The 12,762-nt window shown below is 38.9% G+C and overlaps 2 protein-coding genes across 2 annotated transcripts; both read right to left on the bottom strand.

Annotated features, from left to right (window-relative positions):
- Nucleotides 1–444: 444 nt before the first annotated feature.
- LOC106141812 (calphotin) lies at nt 445–1,761 on the bottom strand. The gene is made up of 2 exons (XM_013343448.2): nt 1,646–1,761; nt 445–1,319 (listed from the first exon to the last, which is right to left on the bottom strand). Exon 2 carries the CDS (start codon nt 1,310–1,312, stop codon nt 572–574), a length of 741 nt encoding a protein of 246 aa, XP_013198902.2. The 5' UTR covers nt 1,313–1,319; nt 1,646–1,761; the 3' UTR covers nt 445–571.
- A 1,945-nt stretch (nt 1,762–3,706) lies between these two features.
- LOC106139987 (uncharacterized) lies at nt 3,707–5,047 on the bottom strand. The gene is made up of 2 exons (XM_060949511.1): nt 4,917–5,047; nt 3,707–4,656 (listed from the first exon to the last, which is right to left on the bottom strand). The coding sequence occupies exon 2, from the start codon at nt 4,649–4,651 to the stop codon at nt 3,881–3,883; it is 771 nt and encodes a 256-aa protein (XP_060805494.1). The 5' UTR covers nt 4,652–4,656; nt 4,917–5,047; the 3' UTR covers nt 3,707–3,880.
- Between the last annotated feature and the right edge of the window lie 7,715 nt (nt 5,048–12,762).

Genomic DNA, 12,762 nt, shown 5'->3' with positions numbered 1-12,762 from the left:
ATAGCCAGGGTAGGAGCGCCGGTAGTCGAATCGATAAGGTCCCGGTTAAAATGCGTGATGCGTATATACTCGTAGGTTCTTGTTCATGTTCGAATCCCACCTCGACAATGTACCAATGAATATTTTCAAAATTATGTCCATTAGTTTGAATACTAGCCGATGCTATTACGGTGAGGGTAAACATTGTGAGGAAACCTGCACATTCAGGTAACTGCATGTGTAGCCATGATAAATCAAATATGGGATCAGGTAAACCTGCAAAGGTAGGTCCTGTGGAGGTCTGTTGGAAGTCACTTCATGTATAAATCTGATTCACCCAATCCAGGATCGATGGTCAAAGGCATACTCCGGGTACATAGCTTACTTCGAGTTTCTTAGTTGCAAAAACTTAACTTCAATCCAAATTATGTACTTACCTAAAGCTTTGAATAAATTACAACAAAGTGAGGATTGAATATTTATTAAACTCACATTTGTCTAACAAAAGTCATAAACAATCGTTTCCACTTTCATAAGACGTTAGCTTAAAAGTTCAACAATCCTATTTCTAAAACTGCGTATCAGAATAGGCTTAGTTGAGGATTTCAGGGAGGGTGATCACGGGGGTGGGAAGCACAGGGGTTCCTACCACAACGGGCTCAGGAACAACAGCGGGCTGTTCCACCACGATGACGGGGTCAACAGGAGCAGGGGCAACGATCACTGGGGAGGGGTCAATGGGGGCATGGTCCACGACAATCACAGGGTCAACAGCGATGGGGGTGTCAGCAACTACGGGGGGTACGGGAGCGGACGCGGCTTGATTGATGTTCACAATGATCTGAACAAGAGAGGCAGTAGATTCTGAAACTTCAGCGGGGAGAATAGCCACGGGGGAAGGTGCGACTGGGGGAGGCCTAGGCACAACCTCGGTAGGGTTGGGAGTGATGACGGGAGCAGGTACAACTTCAACTGGGCTAGGTGCGATCACGACCGGGGTTGGTGCTTCGACGGGGAACTCGACGATGGCGGGTCCCACAGCGATGGGGGCGAGTTGGTCAATGATGGCGGGTCCAACTGCGATGGGCTCAACCGGGTCGACGATAACGGGCGCTGGTGCAACTACGACGGGGCTTATCGCGATAGGGTTGGCTCCAGCGATAATAGCTTGCAGTTGTTCCACCAGAATGGCGGCGGTGGCGGGATCGGTGCTAGGGCTCTGGATAGCGGCCACTATGGTGGCTATCTCAGCGTCAGAAATTTTAGCATTTCTGGCGAGAGGGCTGGCCGCGGCCAGGGCGAAGAGGGCGACGATTGCAACGAAGACCTTCATTTCGAATCTGCAAAATATACTATACTTGAAGCGAAACTCATAACCTCTATTTGAAATTTAAGTCTTTATTCCAACTTTATCTCTCCTCTCTTGGGTCTACTGGAAGAGATTTCTATTGAAATAAGTAGCACTTTTGTACTACAATTACTGTATTAAATACTCTTGTATACAATTTTGTGTACATAAATAAATAAATAGCCGGGAGCAACGCCACTAAAGTTATGATCTATGACTATGAAAAGTATCGTTAAAATCGGTCCAGAAATTTTTGAGTTAAACTTTGTGAACGAAAACACTAGACTCTATTCGGTTTGAAATAGACAGTATACTTACATCACAGATATGATTATGATCACACTGATGATCCTACCAGTGGCATTTCAGCTTTTATAGTTGCAGTATCATACATATCTGATCTGCAATAATTGTTAATCCTGTGCAATTTTAGCAATATAAATTGGAATGACATTCTGGATAAGATTGCGGTGGATCAAATAAATATTGTTAACTTATTTTATGTGTTTTGCTCTACATAAAATTGTTATTGGCAAGGGTTTTGATCTGGTTGTCCATATATTAACATGTATCTTGACTATTGGGTTAGTGGTGTCGTAAGTGTTCTTCATTCAGGAGAGTATCGCAATCATTGAGAATCGGGTCTTATGTAAAATCCAGACAAATTGGGGCACAAAAACTTGCGATAAAAATTTATAGTGGTAGTAAGAACTAAAACTTCCATCCTTCAGCAAAGTGGTATCACTTGTGGGCTCAATTCGAAGGGTGGGTTATACTCATAGTAGTAGGTGTTGAGTACCAAAACATTTTTAATTTTGCACCTTTTTTTAAAGTTAATTCATCATCGCTGAATTACCCTTAACCTATGTACTTCCAATAACACGCAGAGTTGCGGGCAACAGCTAGTCAAACAATAAGTTGAGAAACTTATCCTATCGAAGGAAAACTATTTGAGGTAAAGGAGGCAATACGTAATGGTATGGACAGACTCGTGTTACACATGAGCTTTTCACCAAATTATATAAATCTTACACAATGGAAGTAATTGACACCGAAAGAAGCTTGCTATCAAAATAACATTGTTATGCCCGCCCTTGCTTGAGCTTGCAAAATCAATTTTCTTTTGACGCGATGTCCCATTGCTAAGATCCTTCTCGTAAAACGATTCTTTTGATAAAATACATTCAGAGTAGTATTCAAGAAAAAAGTATATAAGGTATTATACCTACTCAATGTATAATTTTTCTCTTTGACTCTAGATAAACCAAAAACAAAAGAAGAGTCATAAGTAGTTTAAAAAAGTAGCCATTGCATGATGACAATGCAAAAATTAATCTTGCTTTGGACAATGAGTGCTTTTCACACTTTGTGTACCTGGTGGCGAATATAAAAATATATCAAAATATTTTCGTCGTAATCTTACTGAGTCGGAATGACCATCTTTAAATAAGCAGTCCATGTTACTTCTGGAACAATTGGATTAATGGATTTTCTTTCAGAAGCTTTAAACAATGGATTTTCTTTCAGACACTTAAAACAATGAATTTTCTTTCAGAACCTTAAAAACTACTTGTTACATAGACATAGCCAACAGGCTTGAAAAGACTGAATGGCCACGTTCAGCTATTTGGCTTAATGATAGAATTGAGATTCAAATAGTGATAGGTTGCTCGCCCATCGCCTAAAAAAGAATACCAAGCCTATCCCTTAGTCGCCTTTCACTTATATTTATATGTTATAGGTATAATGCTGTCGTATAGTGATAAATGACTTTGAATTTTAAATTTCGTAACTTATTTGCAGGCAAACTCATGCTGTGAGTCATTCAAATGTCGATAACTTTTTTTTGTGAACCGATTTTGATGAAACAAACTTTAAATGTTTTTCTGAGTTAAAACAAAGCAACTGATGAAAGTTTTAAGTAAATCGGTTAGTACTTTCGGAGATAATCGTGATCATACATACAGACAGACAAGAAATTAAAAAAAAAAATTCTTTCTATTATTCATATTCTAAGTGTCCCTCTATCCATTTCAGTTAAAAATACTAAATGTACAGACAAAATATTTTTACTGTTTTATTATATGTATAGATTAAAGAAATCAAAGGGTATCTTCGTAATATTTATTCTAACGTCATTAGCATCAACTGAATGTTTTCCCGGTTGTAATAGTATCCTTGTTATAGTTATAGTTGCTATTGTGGTTGCTAGTTGCTATACTTGTCTGCAGCCCAATGGTTCCTATATGTTACTTTTCATGAGTCGCCTTTTACGTTAAGATTTGGATAAGTTGTTTATTACTCTACCGATAATCACAATGCTTAATGTATGTGGAAACGTAAAGATAGGTTAAGATTTTGGGAAATAATTACTCAGACTATGTATTGTACTTAATTTATTGTAGTTATTCTAGACGTGTTAATAGACACAATATATATGTGTATCTTCGGGTCTAACAAATCCAGAAAGCTCAACGTCCTGTTAGAGTGCCCTGGTGTCTTTCAAATGTGGTTTTTTATACTGCTGGTGTCTATATACTCCTAATTAAGACCTTAGTTGAGGGTCTCGGGGAGGGTGATCACGGGGGTGGGGATCACAGGGGTTCCCACCACGACGGGCTCAGGCACGATGACTGGCTCGGGGATAATGGGGGTTCCCACGAGGACGGGCTCCACGGGGGCGACGGGGCCAGGGGCGACGATCACGGGGTCAACGGGCACGGGGGCGACAATGACGGGGTCAACGGGCACGGGGGCCACGATCACGGGGGAGGGGTCAATGGGAGCATGGTCAACAATGACGACGGGGTCGACAGCGATGGGGGATTCGACAACCGCAGGGGGCACAGGGGCAGACGCGGCTTGGTTGATGTTCAGGATGATCTGAACGAGGGCGGCGCTGGACTCGGGGACGGCAGAGGGGTTGTCGATGACGGCGACGGGGCTGGGCACAACGACGGGGCTGGGCAAAACGACGGGGGAAGGTGCAACGGGGAAGTCGACGATGGCGGGTCCAACAGCGATGGGGGAAGGCACGATGGCGGGGCCAACAGCGACAGGGGATGGCTGTTCGACGATGGCGGGCCCGACGGCGATGGGGGTGGGTTGGTCGACGATGACGGGGCCGACAGCGACGGGGCTGGTGGCGGAGATGATTTCGAGCAGTTGTTGTTGGAGAAGGGCGGCGGTGGCGGGGTCGGTGCTGGGGCTCTGGATGGCAGCGATGATGGCGGCCACTTGAGCGTCGTCAGCGTTGATGGGCTTGCCCAGAGGGCTGGCCACGGTCACGGCGAGGACGGCAACGAAGGCGACGAGGAATTTCATTTTTTCTGAAAATTTAAAATATTTTATAGAAACTATCTACTTGTGTCTAATTTTTGATACACTGAAAGTCCGCCAAATGGTTTATTGCCTTGTTCACAATTTAGGAATTTCTGTGAGTTTGTAATGTAGTGCTTGTAATTTACAGCACTACAAATTATTTAAAAAGTAAATGGAAAATTAAATACAAAATATCAGAAAACAGTTATTACAAGAAATAAAATTAAATTTTGTAATATAATAATATTTATAAAAATGTGCTACTTACATGCGATTTAGAATCTGATCAAAATGATGACTACTTCCAAAATTTATTCTGTTTTATAGTGCAGTGTTATCAAAATACTGAATACCTATAAGTACCAAGATTATATTTATGATGCACAATAACTATAATTGTAGAAGTTAATTCACATACATACATTTTCCCACGTCTTTATCCTTACACAAGCGTGTCCTATCTTGTGGACTACTTTTAGCATTTAGTTTTGTCCGTTTTTCGTAATTTACAACGAAGGACCTAAATTTAGTCCTTGTGGCACACCACTACTTTTTTTTCCATATATCATTAATTTTTTTTCGTTTTGCGCAAGCCAAGTGACTTTTGTTAGTTATAAAGAGTCAACGCTTTTTTTATAAACTTGAGTTTTGGACTCTTCTAAAAATGAGTTTTATCTGTACCTACTTATAGAAATTGTCTAGGATGGGAGTGATTTCGGGAAAAACGAACGAAAATGTGAAACGCAGATTAAGAATTATCGTGCGGCATTAAATTTGACTGGTTTGTGAACCCAAAAGTACATGAATTTATTTTAAAATGAAAAGCCTTTGCTTGTAATTTTAAAGTACGCCACGTTCGTAGGGTTAACTTGTAATACCTATGCGAAGATAGTTCAGATACCATTGGTGTAAAATGGCAGGGCTTTTTCAAATCGGTTCAGGTGGTTATAATATTAGTATGAAGTAGAAAAAAGTCTATTGCACATTCGTAGATCTGGAAAAGGCCTATGACAGAGTTGAGAGGAATGAATTGTGGTCAGCACTTTCTATGCATGGGGTGAGCAGTCTCTTAATACGAGCACTGAAATCCTTATATGAGGATTCGAGTGCTTGTATCAGGATAAACGGAGCGCACACTGAGTGGTTTAAGATTGAGAAAGGCGTTAGGCAAGGATGTGTTGCGTCACCGTGGCTGTTCAACCTATTTATGGATAGCTGTTTGACAGATTTGAAAGAGTCTAAAAGTGGATTAAGGATGAATGAGTTACTCGTCAAATGTCTGCTCTATGCCGACGATCAGGTTATACTGGCGTCATCAGCGGAGGAGTTACAGGAGATGGTAAACTGTATGCATGAAGCTTTAAAAGAGAAAGGAATGAAAGTGAACGTAAGTAAAACTAAAACACTGGTTTTTGAAATGGAGAAAGAAATGACAGCATGTAATATTTTGATTGGAGGAGAAAAAGTGGAGCAAGTGAAAGAGTTTGTATATCTAGGATCAAAGTTTACATCAGATGGCAAGTATGATAGTGATATTGAAAGGAGAGTGAACGCGGGGAACATGGTGAATGGAGCTTTGCATGCCTTTATGAGCAGTCAGAAACTATCCAAAAAGGCTCGACTGGCTGTGCACAGGGGCGTGTTGGTCCCGACATTAATGTATGGGAGTGAAAGTTGGGTATGGCAAAAGAAGCATGAAAGCAGAATAAATGCAGTGGAAATGAGAGCGTTAAGGAGTATGATGGGTGTGAAATTGAGTGACAGGATAAGGAACAGCGTGATAAGGGAATGTTGTGATGTGAAAGAAGATGTAGTTACAGGAATAGAAAAGGGTATGTTAAGATGGTTCGGTCATGTGGAGAGGATGAATGAAAGCAGGTTGACTAAGCAGATATACAAGGAGAGTGTGGAGGGAAAGGTCGGAGTGGGAAGACCTAGACGAACGTATCTTGATCAAATTAAGGACGTCCTGGTAAAGGGTCAGGTCAAAAGTACCCGAAACCGCCGAGCTTGTATGAAGAGAGTTATGAATGTGGACGAAGCGAAAGAAGTATGCAGAGATCGTGGCAAGTGGAAAGAGGTAGTCTCTGCCTACCCCTCCGGGAAAGAGGCGTGATTTTATGTATGTATGTATGTATGTATGAAGTAGAACGGATAAAAGAAATATGTAGTTAAGAAATATTGAATTTACAAAGTACCTATATAAAATTATCATAACTATGACATTTATATGTATATATTTAAAAATACGAACAAAATTTTACTACATTTAGATCTATATTTAGATAAATTGAGGAAGCCAGTAATCTTAATCTTTTAAAATCATAAAGTGATCGACAGCTGCTTTATTGGGTCGTATTTCGATAAATGTTATCTATATTAAATAAATGCGCCTTATATAGTTAGTAAGCGAAGATCGTGATCAATACATGACAGATTGAATATTTACTTTACTAAGTATGGAAAGTATATATTAGGTATACCTTCCATCTTTATCACACGAGATCAATGCACAGGACACGTGAATACTGGTCACAAGAACCAAAAAGTCCTTAAGATTATATACACATACATACATACATATCACACATCCATATCCCTTGCGGAGTAGACAGAGCCAACAGTCTTGAAAAGACTGAATGGTCACGTTCAGCTATTTGGCTTAATGATAGAATTGAGATTCAAATAGTGTCAAGTTGCTAGCCCATGGCATCTACTTCTTTTCTTACAATTAAGAAAACATCTTGAGAAGTCTTTTTTATTTAAACGACTTAGTTATCGTACATATCTATACGTTGTTCTTACATACTTACACCACCTACAACACCAGTTTAGTAGGAAATACTAATAGAGTAGCCCTAAAGCTTGCGCTAGATGCATGTGCTTATTCCCTTAGTCGTCTTTTTACATCATCCGTGGGCGTTGCTAGTTTCTTCATACATACCTAAGGCTGGCCATAATATTTCCCTCCCTAATCTGGGTTATTCTGTCGTCTAAACTTCATTCATCTACATTTCGATTGTTACCTAAAAGTACCTACCTACTAAGGTATTTAATAGTTCGTTCGCCTTGTTTGATGTTAAAAAGTTTCAAAGTCACTTTGAAAAGCAAATTTTCAATTACTGACTAGAAGGTGGTTGAGGGTGCAATTGGAAATCACGCAAATATACGAGAGAGGGATAAGTACTTTGGTTACATTGATTCTTACAAATATGCGAACTGGTAAATTCGCTTAAAAAAACGCCTTTCTTATGCAGCTTGAAACTGCTTGCATATTTCATTGACACAACATCGACAAAAATTAAAATAATGATAAAAACTTTGAACATTATAGTTTTTGATTAATGGTCAAAATTAAAATAATACACTTATAAACACATGCAATTGCTACGTAGTTTGTATGGGACATGAGCGTCAAACTTGGCATTTTTGTCCGTTAATAGTATAGTTATGTTTCTAAGTACCTAAATTCTGAAATAACATATTTGTGAGTTGTTTTACATTTATAAGAACATGAGTAAAGTCCGCCGTACGTAAATTTAACATTTAGGTATTTAAGATAACTAACACCGACCGTAACTTATACAACCGGTGATACTAGGTACATAATCCTTTTCTTGTCACTATTCTATTCTAATAGCTTGGACAGTGAAAAATTATGGATGGAAAAGTCGAAAGCAGAAAATTTTACTTCAGAACTTTGTTTTTACTATTTGGGAGATAATCAAATTTACTTCAAGTTCTAACTAATAGGTGAGAGTGAGCATATATTTTTTTTCTTTTCGGCTTTTCCATACACACATCCAATGAGCCATGATTTTATGTCGGCCTCAGTGGCGCAGTGGCAGCGCGCTCATCTGTGCCACCGGAGGTCCCGGGTTCGAATCCCGGCCAGGGCATGATGAGAAACGGAACCTTCTTTGATTGGCCTGGGTCTTGAATCTATATAAGTATTTATTATAAAATATAGTATCGGTGAGTTAGTATCTGGTAACACAAGTCTCGAACTTACTTCGAGGCTAACTCAATCTGTGTAATCTGTCCCGTATAAATTTATTTATTTATTATTTATTTACCAGATCACCTATACCTAGTGGATGTTGTTCGAAATTTTCTTATCTGACGCCTTATGACTCTTGACTTTGAAACAAAGAATCGTAAGTTATTACTGTAAGTACTGCATGTGCCCATTATGTAAAAGGTTTGCTTTTGTTCTTTAATGACCTCCTACAACATCCAGAGGTGGAGTGCGGTGGTCCTTATCAACTCTGCAATGTTAACGTTATCGCCTTGGTAAGCTGAATTCGTTATATTATTTGTAACAGGTACAACAAACCTAAAAATTTAACAAAAATAACGAATTCTTCATACAATCGAGACTTCCTAAAATAAAAGGGTTACCAAACTAATACCTATCCTAGGATAATACATACACATACATCATCTACTTGCCACGATCTCTGCATACTTTAGGATAATTAATACCTTCAACATAATTATCTGCACTGATAATCATTCTCCATAAAGGAAGGAAATAAGTACGTCAATGGTTGAAAAAAAACAACAATTCTGATAAAATCAGAATTTCCTGTTTGCGGCTCTGAGAAAAGACTATTCAACATATGGCATAGGTCATTCTATTGTCACAGAAATAGAAATCACTCGGATTACTCATTTACATAAATGGACACAAAGGTAAGTAAGTAAGTAAGTAAATGCTTTATTGTTCACTAAAGGAGTACATTACAAATAAAAACAGTACAGAACAAAGGCGGGCTTATCCCTAAGTGGGATCTCTTCCAGCCAACCTGACAGTAAGAGGATCATAAACAAAATTGAGGCAAGGGTGAACAACAGTTCTTTTACTAGAATTATCCTTAAGACACAACAATTATATACGTAAAATACAAATAAATAAATAAAGAAAATATATAAATATGTATATATTCTAAATTAACTTCAAAACCAATTCAAGACTCGAGAAAGAATTTATTAAGCTTATTTTTGAAGGAATTAGAAGAAGGGGACAATTTTATAAGAAGGGGCAGTTTATTCCAAAGGCGAGCAGCCAACACGGAAAAGGACTTACCGTAGGTTTGAGAATGGTAGTCAGGAATCTGTAAAAGGAGGGTATTACAGGAACGAAGGCGTGGATCATGGATGCGAAAAGTGAATTTTTCTGACAGATATTTAGGGAAAAGGGGATTAAAAAGAACACTGTACAAAAAGGAGACAATATGTAAGTTACGACGTGATCTCATAGATAACCAGTTCAAACGTGAGCGGAACTCCGATATGTGGTCAAATTTCCGAAGACCAAAAACAAAACGAATGCACATATTCTGTATCCGCTCAAGCTTATTTAACAGTTCCTCAGTCAGGTCGATATACGCAACATCAGCGTAATCGAGAACAGGGAGGAGCAATGAACGAGCCAAAAGCGCTTTAGTATCAGAAGGTAGGAACTGTTGCAATCGCCTCAGAGAATGCAAGGAGATAAAAGTTTTCCGGCTAAGTTCATTGATTTGAGGGGACCAAGAAAGAGTTTCGTCAATGATTATTCCCAAATTATTGACTTTGGAAGCAAGAGGTATAGTGTCATTGCCTAAAACAACTTTGGGAAACACCAATGACTTAAATTTAGAGATAAAGTGAGGACTACCTATAACAATGGCCTGAGACTTGGCCGCATTGATTAATAAACCAAAGGATTTGGCTTATTCAGCAATACGAGCCAAATCGGAGTTGATAACACTGATCGCATGGTTGAAATTATTCAGTGTAGCAGCTGTATAAATTTGGAGGTCGTCCGCATAAAGGTGGAATGAGGAAGACAGCGAAGAAGTGATTCCATCAATGAATAAAGAAAAAAGAATTGGCGAAAGTATGCCACCTTGCGGGACACCAGCATCCAAACTACACCAATCAGAACGATTGTCATCAACCTTGACCAACTGACGCCGCCCAGTAAGATAAGAACGAAACCAGGCCAGGGTAGAAGAGGAGAAGTTAAGACTGTACATTATTGCAAGAAGAATCTCGAAATCGACTGAGTTAAATGCACTAGAAAAATCAAGTAAAACGAGCAGCGTAAGATTTTTGTTTTCTATGTTAAGACGAATGTCATCAGTGATTTTAACAAGTGCTGTTGTTGTGCTGTGACCAACCCGAAAGCCAGACTGGAAGGGACTCAAAATATTATACTTAGCCAGATGGTTAGAAAGACATTTTTGAACATGTTGTTCTAAAATTTTGGATAGAAGAGGAAGTATGGAAATTGGACGAAAGTGGGAGTAAGCAGTAGGGTTGGATATTTTAGGAAGAGGAACAACAAGCCCTAACTTCCAGGCACTAGGAAACACCCCTGAGGACAAAGAGCTGTTGATAATATTAGCAATTACAGGAGAAACAAAGTCTGCTATGGGTTTAATCATGTCTAAGGAAATATTGTCATTGCCCACAGCCTTTGAATTAATAGAATTTATGATTTTTTGTACTTCATCAGATGTAATCGATTCAAAGACGAACGGGGAAATGTCAGTAGAAACATTACTGTGAAGTCTAGCTAGAGTTGCATGTTTTGAATTAGGTGAAGTACAAACTGGCGAGGTAGAGAAGTGTAAGTTCAACTCATTTAGATTGAACTGAAAATCTGTACCAAATCTCTGTTTGCCGATCCCCAGCCCTTTAAGAAATTTCCAAAGTTTGTTGGGTGGGCAATTATCAATATTATCGTGAATATGTTTCCGCCTAGCATCACGACACTTGCGGTTGCACAGATTACGAAGAGAAACATAAGTATTATGATTGAAGGTAGAAGGACAATGACGTAGCCTCAGTTTTGCTACTAAAAAAGGTCTACTGTAGCTACAAGGTACTCCCAGTATTGTTACCCGAGGTACCTTGGTTAGTAGTACAAACCTTGGGTAACAAACACTGGATGTACTCCAGAAAAATAATAATGAAAATAAATTCAAATTCAAATTTTTATTTGCATAATATGAGTAAAACAAGGTCTTAAATTTATGTGTATAGGTACCAGATCTTCATATTTACCCTTTCGGATGTTGCAAACATTTATTATGTATTAGTAGACATACCTAGGTAAAATCATGGTTAGTATTTTTTTTTAAATTTTATTTGGCAGAAATTATCTTGATCTTATTGGCGTATAGTCTTGACTGTATCCCCTCCCTGGGGAACCCGAAATACCAGGACCTATAACCAAAAATGAGTAGTTTACATGTTTTACATAAAGCGATGTTCATCGTTGCAGAGAAACCAAACTCTGCTTGGATCATCTACCTATAAATAAGTTTTGTTCGTGATTGCCTTCACGCGCAGTTTTTCACTAAGTATAACGTATTCTGTTGACAATTAAATAATGTAATACTTATAAAAAATGTGAAAAACCTACATTACGCGGTGCGATTGGAACACGGTACTTATCTAAATATTTTCATTATAAGGACAGTGAACCGCATATCAAGCCAACCTGCATGGACCTCTATGATGCGGTAAAAGAGGCGAATTTGCAGTGAATAGTTTTGCTATTGACTGCCTAGGTTTACCGTGAATTTCCCGCGCTAGAAATCCTGAGTAGCGAATTGGGATGATAACCTTGAACATCCATTAGTTCGCAGTTCGAAACCCATGGGTTTGACCATTTTATATTCATTAAATATAATCAGGTTTTATTTAACTTCAAGGTTACAGTGTTCTAAACTAAAATTACCATACTTGCTCATCAAGCCAAAATATACCAAGCCCAACAAATTAAATTGGCCGACCAAAGGAATTTCCATCCTTTACGAGTAGGTAAATTTGGAACTATTAGTGTTGTACTATTTACCAATAAAAAAAGCGACGGTGGGTAAATCAGTAAGCCGCTTAAAACTGCGCGCCGCGCAAAATGGCACAGGCTAAGGAATCGCTGCGTGTAAAAACCTGACTCACCCAATCCAGGGTCCATAGTCAAAGGCAAACCCCGGGCTCCTCTCCAGAGTGGTGAGGATACAATCGCGACTAGAGCCAGGAGGAAGAAAGTATTCTTAAATGCTCTAAGAGTGGAAGAAAAAGCTTTCTTGACTTCTAAAACACAGAATACTTTGTTT

This window comes from Amyelois transitella, chromosome 19, assembly GCF_032362555.1.
Source record: "Amyelois transitella isolate CPQ chromosome 19, ilAmyTran1.1, whole genome shotgun sequence".
Classification (NCBI taxonomy): domain Eukaryota; kingdom Metazoa; phylum Arthropoda; class Insecta; order Lepidoptera; family Pyralidae; genus Amyelois; species Amyelois transitella.
This window is presented reverse-complemented; position numbering and strand designations above follow the sequence as displayed.

Excerpts from the sequence above, each read along its gene's own strand:
- LOC106141812 (XM_013343448.2), bottom strand. The coding sequence starts at position 1,312 with ATGAAGGTCTTCGTTGCAATCGTCGCCCTCTTCGCCCTGGCCGCGGCC.
- LOC106139987 (XM_060949511.1), bottom strand. The coding sequence starts at position 4,651 with ATGAAATTCCTCGTCGCCTTCGTTGCCGTCCTCGCCGTGACCGTGGCC.